General features: G+C 59.4%; 1 protein-coding gene, 1 long non-coding RNA gene and 1 other non-coding gene across 13 annotated transcripts in view; all 3 read left to right on the top strand.

Moving 5' to 3' along the window:
• Positions 1-19325, top strand: part of CRTC1 (CREB regulated transcription coactivator 1) — an 84931-nt gene that overhangs the window by 59054 nt on the left and 6552 nt on the right. For 3 of the 11 annotated variants that reach the window (XM_027969382.3, XM_027969381.3, XM_060416196.1), the window contains 8 exons: positions 779-864; positions 4139-4179; positions 4643-4863; positions 9304-9437; positions 11548-11859; positions 13894-13998; positions 18405-18491; positions 19044-19224. In XM_027969382.3, the coding sequence (XP_027825183.1) occupies positions 779-864; positions 4139-4179; positions 4643-4863; positions 9304-9437; positions 11548-11859; positions 13894-13998; positions 18405-18491; positions 19044-19224 (1167 nt within the window). The remainder of the gene's footprint in view (positions 1-778; positions 865-4138; positions 4180-4642; positions 4864-9303; positions 9438-11547; positions 11860-13893; positions 13999-18404; positions 18492-19043; positions 19225-19325) is intronic. The other 8 variants (XM_027969384.3, XM_027969383.3, XM_060416199.1 and 5 more) reach the window with 6 other exon arrangements.
• Positions 1223-1324, top strand: LOC114115060 (U6 spliceosomal RNA). The gene has a single exon (XR_003589563.1). It is a non-coding gene; the product is annotated as a U6 spliceosomal RNA (small nuclear RNA).
• Positions 14005-16669, top strand: LOC132659860 (uncharacterized). The gene is made up of 2 exons (XR_009600777.1): positions 14005-14905; positions 14958-16669. It is a non-coding gene; the product is annotated as an uncharacterized LOC132659860 (long non-coding RNA).

Here is a 19325-nt window from a genome sequence, read left to right as displayed (position 1 = left end):
CAGGCAGAAACAGAGTGTAGGATTAGCCTGGTTGACCTCCCATGCCCTCGTCGAGGTTTTGAGAAGGAGGAATTAACCCATCTGGCTAGGTTCCTAATCCCGCTATTCCAGGTGAAAAGCAGCCTTCAACAGGCATAAAGAAATTGGCTCTCATAAAGTGTTTGCTCTCACCTTACCTGAAAGGGTTAAGGAGAGGAGCCTCAGGTGCAGCTGGTTCCAGGGCCTTGAGTGATGCCGTCTGGCTCCTTTCTCCGCTCCTTCCCCCAGGACCGGTTAGCCCTGCAGGTCATGCACGGGGCCGTAGCTGCCACGGGTGGGTGGGCCTCAGCCTCTGTTGAGCTCTGTGGCTCGGTGCCAGGACCCCCCGAGGGGCCCAGCCTCTGGGTGCTGACAGCCCAGAGGAGGAGACCGGTGTCCACAGGGCTGCAGGTGGGGCACATGGGGCAAAACAGCCACTCCTGGGAGAGACGCTCGGCGGTCCTCTGCGGCTCGAGGCCTCGGAAGCCTGAGTGGACCCTGTGAGGGGCAGCAGGCACACATGCCCTGAGCTCCAGAGCTTTCAGTTTCAGTTCTTTTTAAAACACAGGTCCTCTGATTTTTTTTTTTTTAACTTTTAAAAAATGAAGCTCTGTTGTTCTTTAGTACAATCCCCAGAAGTTACTGTTGGGGCAGTTAGTCATGTCACAGTTGGGGCTCTGTGTGTTGGGAACCACCTGGTACCACTGCCAGGCTGCAAAGATCCCTTTTCTGCTTCTCCTCCAACCCCGCCCCACCCCAGTCTTGCTGTTAACAGTCCCGGGTATGGAGGAGACCGCATCAGAGACGGACAAGAATCTTTCCAAGCAAGGATGGGACACCAAGAAGGTAAGAGCCTAAACGCTTTTGAAAGTGGCTTCCCTTCCTGACCTTTTAAGAATTCCTTTTTAGAAGCACAACCCAAGTGAAGATGGTGAAATAGTATGTTGGGGGAACATCTCCTTTCCTGAAATGTGAGCCTCATTCTTTTTTGTTTTGGTTTGGTTTTTTTGCTTCCCAGCATGCAAGATCTTAGTTCCCCAACCAAGGATTGAACCCAGGCCCTTGGCAGTAAGAGCACAAAGTCCTAAGCACTGGACTGCCAGGGAATTCCCCAAACCTCATTTAGCTTTAACCTGTTAGGCCTTGAATACTAACAGAAGGCCTGTTAACACTGGGAAAAACCATGTAGGGAATTAAAATCCATGTTCACTTTGATAGCGTGTATTAAATTGGAACAATGCAGAGAAGATTAACATGGCTTCTATTCAGGGATGACAGGCAGATTCATGAAGCATTCTCTGTTTTTACATGTACCGATGAACGTTAACTATTGACTTATGGTGTTCAGTGCAGTATATACAAATATAGAATCATTACATTGTACACCTAAAACTAATATAATATATGCCAATTATATCTCAATTAAAAAAGAAATTGAAGCCAGGGAGGTTAGGTGATGTGCGCAAGCTTGTGAAGATACTTAGGGTTTAGGACCTACACTACATAATTCTTAGCCTGTGGTCATTCTACTAACCCATGGTATTGGATAACTATCGTCATTTATCGTCCTCTTTAAACATAAACTTCTGTTTATTTGCACAATAATTGGAGCTTTTATTGCAGTACAGAGTCTGCTTGGAATTCCCAGTTGGATTGAGATTTCTGTATTATTTCTAGGTCCAGAAACAAATTTCTCAGTTTCAGCCTACAAAAAGATCTGGTGATAAGATAGAATCTGTGCCATGAATAGATTTCAAAGAATTTGAATAGAACAAAAATGCATTTAACACTAAGGCGATTTTGAATGTGAAAAAAAAAGAATTGACACCTATTGCTGGTCAAGTTGCAGTAAAAGGGGCAGCAACTCAGGTCGCTCATTCCCTTCAGGAACTCAGAGGGGGATGATGGGGATGATGAAGCAGACAGCACTGTGCTCATGAAGGCGTGTGTTCAGAGCCTCTGAAATCAACTGAAAACAGCCTGACTGTCTGCCAGTGGGGGAGCTGTAAGGAAATTGTCCTCAGGCCCTCGTGTGGAAAGCTCTGTGTGTGTGAGTTGGGATCTAAAGGCATGAGAGACTTGTGAGAAAACTGGTGTGCAGAAAGAGGAGGATAAAGCTGTTTAGAAAGGCACAAGACACACAGAGACGCCCACAGATCCCTGGATGTGCTGGACCAGGCCCTGGGGAGATGCACGCGCGGGTGTGGCCAGCTCTCTTGACCCGTCGCATGTTCCAGTTTTGCCTGAGGAACACATGATTTTCCTACTCGGTAAAAACCTTTGAAACTCTAACAACCCAAAGGAAAAAGTAACTGAAATGTCTAGTTGCAGAGAGGTGCGTCAGTAAGGAGAGCGGGGTCCCTGCACCTGCCCAAATGTGCTGCTGCTGTGAAGCCAGCGAAGATGGCAAGTGTCTCAGCTGGGGAGGGAAGGAGCCCCAGCAGCAAGGGAGTGAGAGGAGGGTGTCGCGCCCAGCATCTGGGGGCACTCCTTTTAACTGCCGCGGAACCAGACGATGCATCTGTGACGATGTCAGCAAAGGAATTCCTGTGGATTCGTTGGGGGTGGGACGGGGGGTGATGGGTGAATTCTTCGTACTGTTTAGAAATCCATTAGGATCCCATAACATCCGTGGAATGCGTTTGAAAAGACTCTTTAGAAAAAGTCATTGTCAAAGCACTTTGCAAAAAAATAATCTGGTAATGAAGCGAGTGTTTACTCACGGAATTAAGGAGCCTATGGCCAAGTAGAAACCCGTTCCTCCGGCATTCCCTGCAGGGGCTAAACGCCGGGTGGTCACATGCCACCCCTCCGGTGCCCCAATCACTGCCAGTAGTTGGGCCTTCCCTCCTCCCCACCCCCCAGCTCACTGGCTGTGCGCGTGGAAGGCAGGCCTAGCCCTCTGCCGGTGTGTCCACGTTCTTGTCTGATAATCCTTAAAGAATACTGGGAGTGTGTGCCCGAGGGCCTGAGAGGCAGAGACGAATAGGGGACATGACTCAGCCGAGCCCTCTGCTGGCATGCGAGGTTCTGCCCAGTCATGTCCACTGCCAGCGGAAGAGAGTTCCTTCTTTGTCCTTGGACGAGAGTCTAGGGACCCTGCCTGGAGCCTTTGGTTCTTGGATAGTGTCCTGGGTTCACAGAAGAGGAAGAGGAAGCAGAGCTTCTCCGGGACCCTCTCCCCGGGGCTGGTCTGCAGGGCAGCGACAGTGTCCATCCCCGGGCAGCGTGGGCCAGGGAGCACACCAGCAGCAGGGTCCCCTTGGGAATCACAGCTCAGGCCCCCATGCCACTGGAAGGCAGGTCAGCAGGGGGCGTGGTCGGCATCTTCCATGTTATTTGTGGCATCCGGTTTGAGCCTCCTGAGGCTTCTCCCTGTGATGTCCTTCCTTGCCATGGACAGAGGGACTCTGAGCAGCGGGAGCCTCTGCCACCAGAGCCCCTCCTGCCTTGATTCAGGAGTGACGTAGGGTGTTAGCCTCCAGGCACCTGGGTGGGTTTTCAGTGGTCCTGCCCCCCCGCTGGCTGCCAACACCCATGGTACAGCCCCAGGGGATTTGGATGTGAAGAGTGGGCAGGATTCCTCTGCTTCCCCAGTGCCTGCTCTGACGGGACCACACCACCCCTGGTCCATGCCCATTTTACCAGGTAGAGTGAACCCGGGAGGGGGCTGTAGGAAAGCCATCTCCACACAGTTCTTGGTTTGCCCCTGGGTATGTCTGGGGCAGCCCCTCCTCCTGTCCTTTGGGGCCATATACTCTTTATCTGAGACTACACTTTCTTCTTTTTTTAAATTAGTCTTGAATTTTGGCTGCGCTGGGTCTTTGTCGCTGCATGCAGGCTTCTCACGGCAGTAGCTTCTCTTGTTGCGCGGCACAGGCTCCAGGGCTCATGGGCTTAGTTGCCACATGGCATGTAGGATCTGAGTTTCCAGGCCAGGGTTCGAACCTGTGTCCCCTGCATTGCCACTGGATTGTTAGCCACCGGACCACTAGGGAAGTCCCAGTAAACTCAGTTCTTGTGGAGTACTTCTTAGCCCTTGTAGGGAGGTCAGCCATACTGTGAAGGGGCGCAGTGCATGTGAGGAAGCCGGCTCAGGCTCTGCTGTCTTCTCTTTCAGACGGGGCCCAGGCCCAAGTCCTGCGAGGTTCCTGGAATCAAGTAAGTCTCAGCAGGGCCCACCCTGTGTGCCCAAGGCCACCAAGGGCTGCTTGGACAACCCCAGGTCTTCCCATCCACTCATGAGGCCATACCTCCTGATAAGAAGGGCTCTGTGCTGCTGGCGGCCACCCAGCAAGCCCCACGCTGGGGGACACTCCTGCCCCTGCCTGCCTCAGATGACGGAGCCCCTTCCCTAGCCCCAGCACCCTTGCACCTCAGACACACCCCTTTCTGGTCAGTGGGAAGCCCTTCCCCCCAGCCCCGAGCCACCAGCCTCTTCCTGTTTCTCCTGGTAGCTGTTTCTCCAGCAGAGCAGCGCCTCATTGTGGGGTGTCATTTTGCACCTGCTGATTTTTTTTTTTCGTAACCAGCCTTCTCCTGCCCCCACCACAGCTTCTGGGGGAGAACAGGCCAGCCGCCGTCCTGAGAGCTCACCTCCCCTCTGTCTGGCCTTTCCCCCCAGCATCTTTCCATCTGCCGACCAGGAAAACACTACAGCCCTGATCCCCGCCACCCACAACACGGGGGGCTCCCTGCCTGACCTGACCAACATCCACTTCCCCTCCCCCCTCCCGACCCCGCTGGACCCCGAGGAGCCCACCTTCCCCGCGCTGAGCAGCTCCAGCAGCACCGGCAACCTGGCAGCCAACCTGACGCACCTGGGCATCGGTGCTGCCGGCCAGGGTAAGCTGGCCGGGCGGCGGGCGCCCCTGCCCGACCCGGCTGCCCCTCCAGTGAGGATGGCGCGCGCGCGCATCTGTGTGTGAGTGAGGGCTGAGCCAGCTCATGGGGGTCGAGGGCAGAGTCCACCGTGGGGATTTGGGGCTGCCAGGCCGACCCAAGGGGAAGGGCATCTGGGCGGAGGCCCGGGGCGGGGAAGGCACATGCCCCCAGGGATTGGACCACGGTTCTTAGGGCGTATTGGGGGCTTCAGGGAGTTGGAGTGGGCCAGGCTTTCCCCATGTGCCCCCCTCATCGAGGGACAGGCCTGATCCGTTCTTCGCCCTGCCCCGACCGCTTCCCTCCCCCTTCTCACCTCCCTCCCCGCTCCCCGTGCCTCACTGTGACTGCCAGCTTAGGACACTCCAGCCCGGCCAGCTCTCCATACCTCTCCATACTGCGCAGCCATCCATCCCTGAGGATATTTCACGGTCCCAGTGTCCCAGAAACCCCCAGTGCCACCCTGGCCCTGTCTCTCCTGAGGACTTCCAGTGGCACTGTGCCCCTGTGACTTAGGACCCCAGACTCCCCTCTGTGGCCCCCACGTGCTGGGTCCCCCACCCCTCCCCCACCCAGAATGGCCATCAGCTCGCGACTCTCTTGGTCAGGCCCTTGCACAGGTCTCCAGTTTCCTCCTAGAGAAAGCTTCAGGCCCCTGGGAGCCCCCTAATCCTGCTCCCCACCCCGACTCCTCTCCAGCCAGTGAGCTTACACAGGGCACCCTGGCACATGCTGCCCCTCCCCCAGAGACCCCCCCCTCCAGCTCCTCCCCCCCATCCCCTGCCCAGACACCCGCTCTCCCTTCTGCAGGCTTCCTGACCCCCTGCATGACCTGCCCCGTCTCACACCGAGTGGCTTTTCCGCCCTCACCCAGCTGTTGTCAAGTCACTGCTTTGCTCTCATCATCCCCTGGGCTGGGCCTTGATCTCACACGTCCTTGCTGTGACCCCTGGACCCATGCTGACTGCTGGTGTGGGTTTGCATACAGGGAGAAGGGGCAGTCCCCCAGCAGCCTGGTGGCGGGACAGGCAAGAGGGGCCATGGGGACTCACACGTGTCCCCACATGTGTTGGGACTCAGTGGTTGATAAGCACCACCTCATCATGCCCTCCTTCAGCCCCAGAGCCACAGCCTGGGCCCCACGCTCACCTGGTCCACAGACCCATTGCACCTCCACCCCTCGCTCCCCCCTGCTGGGCGGTGCCACGCAGGATTTTCTGAGAATCACACACTCAGACTCACATTGGCCGCAATTCCTCTGGGGAAGCCGACTGTAAAGAATGGGCGGCAGCCCCTGGGCCAGGGCGGAGCCCCGTGGGCAGCTGTGCAGAGAGGTTTCGGGGTGAAGTGGGCCAGCCTTGCAGCCAGGTGGAGTTGGGAGTGAAGGAGAGCAAGGAACCCGGAGTCATTACTGGGTTTGATGCGGACAGGGCTGGGGGCAGGTGAGGGTTGTTGAGGGCGGTACACGCTCCCTAGGTGTTCAAGCGAAAAGCTGGCTCAGCCATCAGGCAGAAGACACTTGCCCTGGCCATGCCCCTGTCCCCCTCTTCCAGGGAAGGCCCGGAACACAAAACAAGTAGTTTCAGGGGACCCCAAGATCCTGGGCCCTGCAAGAGACCAGTGGGTGGGCAGTGCCCACATGCCTGTGCCAGGCGAGAAATTGGAAGGTCGCCTCTGGGGCTGCTAGGGTGGGCCCCCCACGCCGGCTCACTGTTTCCTGGCCCCTGTTTTTCTCCTCATGCCTTGCAGCAGCCTCCAGAGCACCACCCCCTCTGCCCGAGGGTCCTTGGCAGCCCCGCCCCCACCCGCAGCCCCAGCACTCGCCTAGGAGCCACGCACTTCAGCCAGAGCTGAGTCTAAACAAGCACAGAAAACACAACACATGTGAAAACCATAGATGCAGGACCGAGTGCAGACCCCGAGCGGGGCCCACACCCCAGCCTGCCTGGCTCGGCGCATCGGCCCAGTAATGTCTGACATGTGTTCGGTTGTTTGCGAACCTGCCACTCCACGGCAGCTTGCCTGGCCGAGGCCTCGTTTTCCCTGGCGCGTTTTACATCAAGCAGAGCAGCCACCCGGCCCCTGGCACACGTGGAGCCCGCCCCCTCCCCCTGCCTGTCCGGCCCACCCTGCAGTCAGGACAGGGAGGAAGAAGAAGGCCCCTCTCTCTCCTTCCACGTTTGCTAAAGTCGTTGCCCGTGCGTGGGAGGTGGGCAGGCTGGGGTCCTCCCTCACAGCACACCTCTGGGGCCAGCCAGCCCCGCACAGAGGGCTTACATGCCTCCAGGCCAGGCTCCCGCCACCTAGCCTGCCCTCCCCTGGCAGCTCTCCCTGCCCACGCTTGGCCTGCCTGCCAGCTGGCCCCACTTCTTTTCCCAAAGGTGATCCAGGTTGTCTGAAGGAATTCAGCAGCAAGGCTCCCCTCGGCCCAGCCGGTGTCTCGGGGGTGGTGCCTGCCCTCCTGTGAGGCCCGGAGCTCACTGCAGCCAGGCAGAGGATTAAAAACCTCCCTTGTGTTCAGCACAGACGTTAGAGGCGGGCAGCCTAACCGCCCAGTGTGTTTTGGCTGGCCTCCGACTGTGTGTGTGATGCTTTGAATGGACATTCAAACATGCATGTAGAAACCTGGATTTCGGGCCTCACTGGAAGAATCAGGCCCAGTGTGGTGGGCCAAGGTCCTGCACCTCAGAGGGACTTGAGCTCTCTGGTTGGCGGCAGGCCTCTGCTGGCCCTGTCGTCCCTCCAGCCTACTCACCCCTGGCATCTGCCTCTCGTGCGTATCAGTTCCCGACATCCGCTCCTGCTGAGGGCAACAAGCATCCCTTGGCCTGCTGGACGAGTGGAGTGCTGGATGCTTGGAGAAGACGAGGGGGCAGCACAGGGTCCTGACTCTAGGGCGCCCTCAGCGGGCGTCTTCCAGACGCCACCCGCCCGGGCCTCTGTGCATGGCTCCCTTGACTCTGCTGTGTTGGCAGCAGCCTGATTCTGGGCCCAGGGTCTGTGTGAAAACTGGCCCCCGGGGGCTTTGCTGCAGTGTCAGCCCCGCCGCCCACCTCGGGGTCCAGCTGAGTGGAGCCACCAGGGCATCTGAGAGGGAAGTGCAGGCATGACTGGGCTCGCCCTGCACCGATGACACGGCCCCAGCGAACAGCTGCCTCGGGCTGGAGGGAAGGCTGCCTGTCATCTCCCTTCCGGAGTGTGTGCGGGCTGTACCCTCATCCACCCTTGAACCTGCCACCTCATCGGCTGGAATAAAGTTGATCTGGTGCCCTCCACGGGCTGGGCCCAGCTCCCCTGGTGAGTCAGGCAACTTCACCTGGCCTTGACTGCAAGCCAGACTGTCTTCCAAGCCTGCTCAGCGCCTCACTGGGGCCTCACGGTGAACTGGAAGGGACAAGGAAACAGTCTGGGGGCATCAGGCCAGGCCCCTAGGGCACCCCTCCTGCTCCGAGCGTCAGGGGGCCTGTGCTTTCCCGGCCCTGTACCCCAAGACCAGCCAGCAGGCCCCAGCTGCTGCCACACTGAACCTGACCTCGCTTGGCTCCTTCACAACAGACACATCCAGGGATCAGCTTGCTGGGGGAGGGGGCCAGAGTGAGGGAAGGAAGGGGCGACCTGGAGCGCTCCAGCGGGAAACAGATAAAAGTAACTGAGTTATTCTAGTGGGGTCACTGTAGTGGGGTTGGTGCTGCAGTGTGGCAAGTGCGTGGGAGGCGGAGGAGAAGGTTGTGGATGTGCCCTCTGTGGGCAGAGGCCAAGAGGAGAGCTATCCGAAGGAGCAGTCCCGGGGAGGGATGAGGAAGAGAACGATGAGGTTCAGGAAGAAAATGGAGCATCAGGCAAGACCGGCTTGGTTGTGGAGCCAATCAAACGCAAGCTATTTTAGGCAAAAAGAAAAGGGAGGGGATTCATTGTCTCCTGAAACCAGGAAGTGCCAGCATGGCTGCCTCTGGGGCTCAGGTGCTATTTCTGCCCCTCAGCTCCCTCGTGGTTACCCCTCACACAACTCGACCTCCCTTCCTGGAATTCCATCAAAGGCCCCTGGGCAGGATCTCGTTTGGCCCGCCTGGTCATGTGTCCATCCAGGAGCCAATCATATGGTAGCCCAGAGCGGGGGAAGTGCTGATTGGCTGGGCCTATGGGACACGCCCCTCCTGGGGGGATGGCAGGATCACTGGGGAGCGTGCTGGCCAGCACTGGAGGTGGGAGCCCGTGCCGCGCTGGGGGAGCCTCAGGTCAGGGCCCCAGGGCCTCAGAGGGGGTACCCCGGGTTTGGCGATCCGGATGCGCTTGCTGGTACCTGTCTGAATGAATGGGCTGTCCTCAGCAGTGACCTTTCGTGTGTGAGTGCCTCCTGCCCGCATCCCAGTGGCTGGCGTCACACCCACCCTCCCTCCCTTTCAGGGCTGAGCACGCCTGGCTCCTCACCGCAGCACCGGCCGGCCGGCGTCAGCCCACTGTCGCTGAGCACAGAGGCGAGGCGGCAGCAGGCCCAGCAGGTGTCGCCCACCCTGTCCCCGTTGTCACCCATCACTCAGGTGCGAGGGCTCAGTGGGGCAGGGGAGGTGGGGCCCAACTGTGCCTCTCTGGGAGGCTTTAGGCTCCTCTCAGGGAGCAGAATTCTAAAAATCTTCCTTTTTTTTTTTTTTTTTTGCTCTTTTGTGGTCTAATTTTCAAAGAGTCCCCTGGGTTCATCTCGGCTGATAGATTGTGCCTGTGTGACTGGACACTCTTTAGTATGCTAGTCTCTTCTTTAGGAGCTCGTTGGCATGTCCCAACTCTCAAAATGTTATATTTAGAGAGTCTTTTTTTCTTTACCAGGTTTCCTTCACCTGCTTCTTGGGTAGATTGTGTCTAGGAATTGGTCCGTTTCATCAAGGTTGTCCCCCATGCTGGCACGTTGCTGTTCATAGGCAGTGTCTGTGGGTTAAGTCACCCAGTCCTGTCCGACTCTTTGCAACCCCATGGACTGCAGCCCACCAGGCTTCTCTGTCTGTGGGATTCTCCAATGAAAAGTACTAGAGTGGGGTGCCATTTCCCTTCTCCAGGGGATCTTCCTGACCCAGGGATTGAACCCTTATCTCTTGAGTCTCCTGCAGTGGCAGGCGGATTCTTTACTTACTAGCACCACTTGGGAAGCCCGTTTGTAGGCAGTGTGTGTGAAAGTCGCTCAGTCGTGTCTGACTCTGCGACCCCATGGGACTATACAGTCCATGGAATTCTCCAGGCCGGAATACTGGAGTGGGTGGCCTATCCCTTCGCCAGCTGATCTTCCCGTTGCAGGAATCGAACCAGAGTCTCCTGCATTGCAGTTGGATTCTTTACCAACTGAGCTATCAGGGAAGCCCACTCTTTCATAATCCTTTTAATTTCTGTCAAGTTACATTCCCCCTTTCTTTTCTTATTTCTGCAGTTGGAATCTTATCTTTTTTACTTAGCCCAGGCTCCTGGAAACATTAGGAAGTATTCTCTCCTCTTCTGTGTTTTTTGAAGAGTTCGAGAAGCATCGATGTTACTTCTTGGAATGTTTGGTAGAATTCAGTGTAGGTGCCGCAGTCTTAACGGATCTGCATTAGAAAGTTTGTGGTGCCTGATCTGACTTCTCCCTTGATACTCAGAGTTCCTTTTCCAGATTCTTGGGTCCATTTTAGTAGTTTGTGTGTTCTGAGGAATTTCTCCATGTTGACTGTTTTATAGTCCCTAATAGATAATGTTTTGTGTGTGTGTGTGTTTTTTTAACATGACCTTGATGGTCTTGTCCACCTAAGATGAAATTTAACGATAGTTCTTCTGTTAATACATCTTCCCATGCCTGGCCTGGGCCCTGTTCTCCCACCAGGTTAAGAGCCTCTTATCTAGTTCTTGTTCAGATCAGGAGCCAGAGCCGAGGATGTTTCCTCATGGCACCGTCTTCTGTCTCTCCATCTGGGGGACCCCAGCCTCATCTCCCTTCCCCGCCACGCCCCACCCCTGATGCCTGCCTTCTTTCGAAAACTCCTCTCCGTTCACAAACTGCCTACCGGCTAATGGGAATCCAGGCTTTCCGCTTAGCGTTTATATCCTGTAGCCCTGGACACTTCCAGTCTCCCTCAGAAGGCAGGAGCCCTTGGCTGCCTGGGGAGCTGCCCATGTGGGTGGATGAGTGTTAAAGACTTCCCTCTGGTTGTTTTCTTCTTTCCAACTCTTAAGGGAGCCCAGAGCTGGTCATTGCCCAGTGACCGCGCCAGCGCCTTCCTCACCAGCCTCCCCTTGGCTGCAGGTGGCTTAGAGGGGGTTCCTTCCCCTTACAGGACTCCACAGGGGCCAGGTGCTGGCTCCCCACTGAGCTCCCCAGTGTACGCCCCATGCCTGCCTACAGCAGGGAAGCTCCAGCTCAAAGGGCGGGAGGAGGAGAGGATTCTGTCTGCAGATATGGAAACTGGTGCCCCTGTTGGCATGTGGGGAGAAAGCCTCGCTGGGGGCAGGCCCACCCAGCGGCAGCCCGTCCTCCGTGGTCCTCGGGGGAGGCCTGCCCACTCAGCCGCTGCTGCCCCAGTCCAGAGTCGGGACGCCCTTTGGTCCGTCCATCGCTTCGCCACCACGCGCGCCGGGCTGTGGGGCCCCCACCTCTGAGCGCGCCTCCTGCCTGACGCCCTCCTCCCCCTCCAGGCCGTGGCCATGGACGCCCTGTCCCTGGAGCAGCAGCTGCCCTACGCATTCTTCAGCCAGGCGGGCTCTCCGCAGCCGCCGCCACCCCAGCCTCAGCCCCCGCCGCCCCCGCCGCCAGCCTCCCAGCAGCAGCCGCCCCCCCAGCCCCCGCAGGTGCCTGTCGGCCTCCCCCAGGGCGGCTCCCTGATGCCGAGTGCCAGCCTGACACGGGGGCCCCAGCTGCCCCCGCTCGCGGTCACGGTACCGTCCTCTCTCCCCCAGTCCCCCCCAGAGAACGCGGGCCAGTCACCGATGGGGATCGACATTGCCTCGGTAAGGCGGGAAGGGGCCTGGCTTGGGGCGGGAGGGGCTTGTGCAGGAGGAACCTGGGGGCTGGGGGAGCATCAAGGCTCCTGGCTTTATCTGCAGCCACCTTGAGGCTCTGTTTTGAGGCCAGCTTGGCCAGGGGTCGGAGCAGAGGCACACGCTGTCTGTGGCCAGGGGCTCAATGGGGAATTCTGCCTGAAGTCCTCAAGCCAAGTTTGTCCTCCTCACAGAGGTGGGGAAACTGATTCATGAGCAGGGTCAGGTGCCCCAAACTTCACGCGGCATGGGCCACCCTGTGTCCCTCTCCCATGGGCCTGGATGCCCCCTTCAGCCCTTCCCACCCAAGGCTTCCTCAGAGGCAGGGCGCACACAGCTTGCAGGGGCTGGGGAATGGACTTCCAGGAGCCAGAGTGGTAGAGATGACCTGGGAGGAATAGAAGGGGTGAAACCAATTCTGCGGTTCTTACAGCACGGTGTCCTGGGCCCAGGGTCTGCAGCTCAGGTCGTGGGACCCCCTTGCCTGGGACCAGGCGCAGGGTAACAAATGCTAGCTTTGGGGGCGGTTTGACAGCACCTGCAAACCTTCTTGTCTGTTCAGACTTTTATTTAGGTTGCCCTGGTGGGAAGGGAGTGGTGACAGCTACCTTTGGCCACATTCAGAGAAACGGACGCATGCTGGGGGCCCAGCCAGCCCTCCCTGCTCACTTGGCCCATGGCCAGCAGCCCCAGGGTGCATGTCATCAGAGCACTGTGTGTTCTGTAAAGAACAAGCCTCCTGGGCCGGACAGGGCCGGCAGGTCCCCGAACAGGGGGAGGCTCACACCTCCAAGCTGTTCTGATCGCTCAGAGGGTAGACCTCAGGGGTCCCCAGGACGGGACTGCACCCAAACCTTGCCTTTGGCAGAGACACAGCAGTTACGAGGGTGGCTCTGATGGTGGAGCTGCCTGGGGCACCCCGTCCCATGACACCCTGCAGTGGCAGAACCTTGCGGTGGAGCTGGAGGGACAGTGGAGGCATGGGGTATCCAAGCCAAGCTCTCGAATCAGGACCCTGTAGTGGGGTAATCCACCCACCACCCCGACGGGAGCTGGCACGCTCGGGGCTCGGGCTCCAGGGGCGGCCTCTGTGAGCTTCCACACACCCGCTCAAGTGAGGAGAATGTCCCTCTGATCATTTTCATCTTCCCAACCCCAAGAAGACCTGAGCTGGTCACTGCCAAGCGACCATGCTGTGTCTCGGACACTCAAACCCTGCTGCATGAGCCCCCTGCCCTGTCTGGGCTCAACCCCTATTCCAAACTTCTCGGGCCGCTGAAGAAATGAAGGAGACGCAGTACTTAGGGGGCCCTGAGCCAGCCAGCTGGGTCTCATTAAATGGCAGGCTCAGAGAGGTCAAGCAGCTTGCCGAGAGACCCACAGCAGGGCTGCCCTGAGTGGGACCAGAGCAGGGACTAGATTCAGGTCCTGGCCTAGCGGGTCTTGGCCCCCAGGGGTCTGGTGAGACGCCAAGACCCTTTGTCATTCAAGTGAAGAGGTGGCTGCCCTTTAGAAGTCTGTGCATTACCCAGAGGGCCGGTCCCAAGCAACACGGGTGCTAGTGGCCGCCGGGCACCAGGATCCCTCCTCTGCACCCAGTGCTGCTGCCGCGCGAGGCGTCTCACTCGCCTGGGGCCTTCCCTGCCCGAGCGTGTGTGCGGGTGTGTGCACAGCTGTGTGCGGGTGTGTGTGGGTGCTGGTGTGCCTCCGTGTGAGTGCTCTAAACCTGCTGAGTAGAGGCCGAGCCCTCTGCCCTTCCATAGCCCCCAAGGCAACTCTGAGAGGCTGGGTTCTGGACTCCGACCGTGTGCTCCTACCCCTCCCAGACTTGGGTTTGGAGGCCGGGCCCCTTTCCGGCCCAGGGCTCAGGTGCCCTCCCACAGATGCCCGGTATTCTGCTTGCCTGAAGGGTGGGGGCCTCGCCAGGCACTGGGCCGGGGGCAGCCAGGCCCGGGAGGCCAGGCCCAGGGCCCTGCGAGTGTCCTGACGTGTCTGTCGTCGTAGGCACCAGCTCTGCAGCAGTACCGCACTAGCGCCGGCTCCCCAGCCAACCAGTCTCCCACCTCGCCCGTCTCCAATCAAGGCTTCTCCCCTGGGAGCTCCCCGCAAGTAAGGGACACCGCCCCCTCCTCCCCCCCCAACTCCAGCCTGGCTGGCGCCCCCAGCGTGGCCCCTGTGCACCTGTCCAGCATCTGTGCCTCCTGTCTCACTCCACCCCATCTTGTTCACTCCATCGGGGTGGGGACCGGTGAGGCGCAGCCATCCTACGCAGTGGCCAAGGAGAAGGCACCCTCCCCCTAGAGCTGTCACGTTCCCACAGCACGTCTGGAGTCTGCTGAGCCCCCGCTCTGGGTGGCGGGCTCCCCATTCACGTCAGTGACACCGGTGCCAGCTTCACCCCAGCGTGCGGCTCGGAGCAGGCTTCCAGCAGCCTGTGCTCCGTCCCTGCCCATGTCTGCCCCCAAGACCTCCTGCTTCCAGGCTTCTGCAGGTGGGGGAGTGCTCCCCACACTTTGGGGAACAGCTGAGTGACAGCCAGCCTGTGCGGGGGCTCTGCTTCTCAGTGCCCTCCACCCCTTGTGAAGGTGTGTCTCTCACCTCTAGGCCTCCAGCCTGGGAAGCTTCTCTGAGTGGCCTGGCGGCCCATCCAAGGTCCTCGTCCTCTTCACATGAATGAGGAGCCCGAGGCTCACCCTTGACAGCAGGCAGGACTAGAGCGTGTCCGTTAAATCAGGTTCCCTTCATACAAGTCAGCGCAGGGGACCCTGGCCCCTGACACACACACACACGCACACACACAGCACAGGTTCCCGATCGCTGACACACACGTGCACACACACAGGTTCCCTGACACACAGCACAGGTTCCCGATTGCTGACACACGCACACACACGGCACAGGTTCCCTGACACACAGCACAGGTTTCCGATCCCTGACACACGCACACACACGGCACAGGTTCCCTGACACACAGCACAGGTTCCCGATTGCTGACACACGCACACACACGGCACAGGTTCCCTGACACACATACACACAGAGCACAGGTTTCCTGACACACAGCACAGGTTCCCGATCGCTGACACACACATGCACACACACAGAGGTTCCCTGACACACACAGACGCACACAGCACAGGTTCCCGATCGCTGACACACACACGCACACACACACAGAGGTTCCCTGACCCACACATACAGGTTCCCAATCCCTGACACACACACGCACACACGGGTTCCCTGACATGCACACACACAGACACACACACAGCACGGGTTCCTGATCTCTGACGCACACAGAGGTCCCCTGACATACACACACATGCACACGGGTTCCCTCACACGCACACACACACACACACACAGAGGTTCCTTGACACACACGCACACAGGGGTTCCCTGACACACACACACACACAGGTCCCCGATCCCTGACACACACACGGGTTCCCTGGCACACAAATACAGGTTCCCAGTCACACACACAGGTTCCTGATCCCTGACACGCACACACACAGAGGTTCCCTGACACGCACACACACACAGCACAGGTTCCTGATCCCTGACTTACGCACACACACACAGGTTCCCAATCCCTGACACACATAGACACACAGGTCCCCGATCCCTGACATACACACAGGGTTCCCTGGCACACAAATACAGGTCCCCAGTCTCACACACACAGAGGTTCCCTGACACACACAGCACAGGTTCCTGATCCCTCACACACACACACACGCACACACACACACACACACGGGTTTCCTGACAGACACACAACACAGGTCCCCAGTCCCTGACACACACACACACACGTTCCCTGACACGTACACAGGTTCCCTGACATACGCAGAGCACAGGTCCCCAATCTCACACATGCACACACACAGGTCCCCAATCCCTGACACACATACCCACACAACACAGGTCCCCAGTCACACGCACACGCAGGTTCCCCGATGATCTGTGACACACACACATGCACACTTGCGCACACACACACACGCACGTTCCTCAGAATCCCCCTTGGTGCTGCTCCCCTTTGGGCTGCATTCTGTCCAGAACCCGCCATCAGGTAAGGGGTTCCTGAAAAGCTGACATCTGGGACCAAAGCTTCTTGCCATAGCAGTGAAGCCTCCCCAGGACCCGGCCACCCCATCCCCAAAATGTCACCAAGTCGAGAGACTTCAGGAGTCACTGCAGCGCCCAAGTCCCTGACGTCTCATCCTTCCCGGGCAGAGCAGAAGGGGTTGTTCCTTCAGGCAGGGCCGTGGGGGGCGTGCCCCGCTCTCCCTGTCTGCCAGGCTCTCAGCACGCCCCGAGCCAGGCCCTGTGTGTCAGGACAGTGGCCTTCCCCTTGGGGGGACCTGAGGCTGTTCTTGAGGCTCACTGACACAAGAGGGCCTCTCACTCTACCACCCACGGCAGCCAGGGGCTGGGACTCTCCCCTGGCTCTGCAGAAGACGGGAAAGGCGCGGTGAGCTCAGGGCACGCCGAGGGCCAGCCTGGTGTCCGCACGCTCCCCGTCCATCCTGTGGGCTCTGCGTGCTTGCGTCTGGTCTTGTCACGTGATGCTGGAGGGCTGTGGGAACGGGAGACGCTGCTCCAGGCAGGAGAAGCCAGGGCGGGCAGCCTGCCTGGGCTGGTCTCTGAGTAGCGGCCCTTCTCGTGCATGAGGCGGCATAGGAAGGTTACAGTGGAACAGATCTCTCTTGGGAGAGGTTTGCCTGGACCAGAGTGGTCCGTCCTGAGCAGAGAGAAAGTTGCTGTCTCATCACGCCCGTGTCTGTGTGTCCGTTTGTCTGTTCATCCATTGTGCGCCAGCAGGGGAAGAAGGCTGCTCGCTCAGATGTGAAGATGGCCCTGGGAGGCCCTTCAGCCCCATTCAGGGGCTTTGCTTGGGGGCAAACCGTCGCAGAAGGCAGACAGGGTTTCCCACTGAAGCTGGATCTCAGAGGAGGCGTTCATCAGCCTCCTGGGCCCGGGTCAGCCCCCGCCTTCCCAGCCCAGCCAGCATCTCCCCTGGCGGCACGAGGCAGCCGGCTTGCCACGCCTGCCCTTGTGTGGATGTCTTACCTGTCTAGCTGCTGCTGGAACCTGAGGCAGCTGGGACTGGGCCCATTCCATTCCCTCTCTGGTTCCTTCTGAGCAGACCTTTCTGGCAGACCCTCCTGGCAGCTTTACAAGAGAATCTGGGGTCTCCTGTGTGTGCGCTGGGGCTCTCTGAGGCCAAGGACCGGGCCGCAGGGTCAGGTGCCCCGGAGAGGCATGCCCCCGGCCTCAGCCGAGGTGGTCACCTGCCGCCTCCAGCAGCCTCACCGCCCCCTTTTCCAAACCTGAAGCCGGTGATTTTTAGGGCAGAGGTGGCCTTTTGCCACGTTAGCTTTTCTCCCTCCTTACTCCGTTAGCGCTTTTACCTCTTCTGTGGTGTTTTAGTGGCATGTCCATCCCCAGGAGCCGCCCCGCCTTCCACATGGCCGGCTGTCCCTTTTCTGTGTTCAGCCCGCTAGACACTCAGAGTGGCTGCTGGTTTTCTGACCAACTTCTTTGCAGTGGAGGCCTGAGAGTCAAGCTTTGGTAGTTGTTGGAGAATATGGGGACCTTTCTAGAACAAGGCACTCCAAGGGAGGAGGTCCAGGGTCTGTGGTGTGTGAAGACTCTGACCTGGACGCGTGCTGGGCTGGGGACTTGCTTCCCCAGGTCTGCTGCCTGTGCTGTGAGCTGGCCACGCACACAGCTCCGCCTCTGCTCCTCTCTACGTACCCCCAGACTCCCTCCTGCCACCTCGCTGGCAGCATCTCAGGAGTGGGCAGGAGCTCCCTGCTGCTTTCCCAGCAGCCCCATCCCTCTGCCCCAGCTGGCACTGGGCAAACAGGAGTGGGGCTTGCTGCCCTCTCAGCCGTGGGGGCCAGGGGGCAGGGCCTTCTGTGTACCTGTCTCGTCCTGCTGTGTGAAGCCTTCCTGCCCGCATGTGTGGCCTGCCTTCTGTCCCGTGTCTCCCTTGTCTGACAAGGTACTCATTGCGTCCTGGAAATCCAGAGCCCCTCCCGCCCTGCCCCAATCACACATTTTCCTCTGGGCTGTCACAAGGGGTTCCTGGGCCCTGTGGCCCCTTGGCTTCCATCTGATGAAAATGGGCTCACAGAGAGGAGATGGGATGGGACTTTGAGGGAAGTTGGGGTGCAAAGGCCCCCCGGGATCAGGTGGTGGAAAGGAACAGTCGTCCTGAGCTTAGGCGTGCACCCCTCCATCGCAGGGGGCATGGGCTTTCCCAGAGGCCCTGAGATGGACAGGATCAGCTTCTCACATTCCAAGCATCTTCCAGGAAGTTCCGAAGGCCTCCCCTTTCTCCCAACCCAGGCCGGCGGTGAGGCCCTGGGGGACAGGCCTGGGTGCAGCCCGGCCGCGGGCGCACCCGCCCCCGCCCCCACCCCCACCCCCACCCCCGGCGGCCTCACCCCGCTGCCTGGTTTGGGAGCCCTGACGACAGCGGGCCTCTCTTTCGTCTGCAGCACTCTTCCACCCTGGGCGGCGTGTTTGGGGACTCATTCTATGAGCAGCAGATGGCGGCCAGGCAGGCCAATGCTTTGTCCCACCAGGTGAGCGGGCGCCCACCGCAGACGCTCGCCAGACCCCGCCCACTCCTCGGCCCGCTCCCCAGGCTGCAGCGGCCCCGGCCCTGGAGGGGGTGGCTTGGCCTGGCCCCCCGTGTCTGCACCCTTCCCGAAAAGCGAGGCCGCCCACAGAGGGGGAGGAAGGGCAGGCGGCGGACGCTGGCAGGGATGGGCAGTGGCTGACAGCGGTGCCCTGGTGTGGGCCGTGCACGTGGGTTTGCCGGGAGGTTGCACTGGCTTTGCGTGGACCCCGGGGTGGAGGGGGTGTGCGCATGGGAAGGGTGGACTGCTACCTGGAGCTGTTCACTCATTTCAACCATCCATCCATCCATCCATCTCCACACGCTCGGACGGGGCCCTGTGCTGGCCAGCCCAGGCAGGTTCAGAGATGGGGAGACCCGAAGGCAGGGCGACTCGTGCTTGGCAGCCCCCAGCATGGGTGTGCTGGGCGTCCCATGGGGTGGGTGGGCCGGACAGCCACAGGCTGGCCGGCCAGCGTTGGGGGAGCTGGCTCACACCCCTGTGCTTCCTCTCCAGCTGGAGCAGTTCAACATGATGGAGAACGCCATCAGCTCCAGCAGCCTGTACAGCCCAGGTTCGACACTCAACTACTCCCAGGCAGCCATGATGGGCCTGACAGGCAGCCACGGGAGCCTGCCGGACACGCAGCAGCTCGGCTACCCCAGCCACAGCAGCATCCCCAACATCATCCTCACAGGTGAGGCCACCCGTCAGGGCGTCTTCCGGCGGGTCCTGACGTCAGTGTCCCTGTGGGAGCCTAGGGGGAGATGGAGCCCCTGCCTCGGTGCAGACCTGCGG

Source organism: Ovis aries, chromosome 5, assembly GCF_016772045.2.
Source record: "Ovis aries strain OAR_USU_Benz2616 breed Rambouillet chromosome 5, ARS-UI_Ramb_v3.0, whole genome shotgun sequence".
Classification (NCBI taxonomy): domain Eukaryota; kingdom Metazoa; phylum Chordata; class Mammalia; order Artiodactyla; family Bovidae; genus Ovis; species Ovis aries.
The sequence above is the reverse complement of the archived record's forward strand: the minus strand, read 5'-3'. Positions and strand labels throughout refer to the sequence as shown.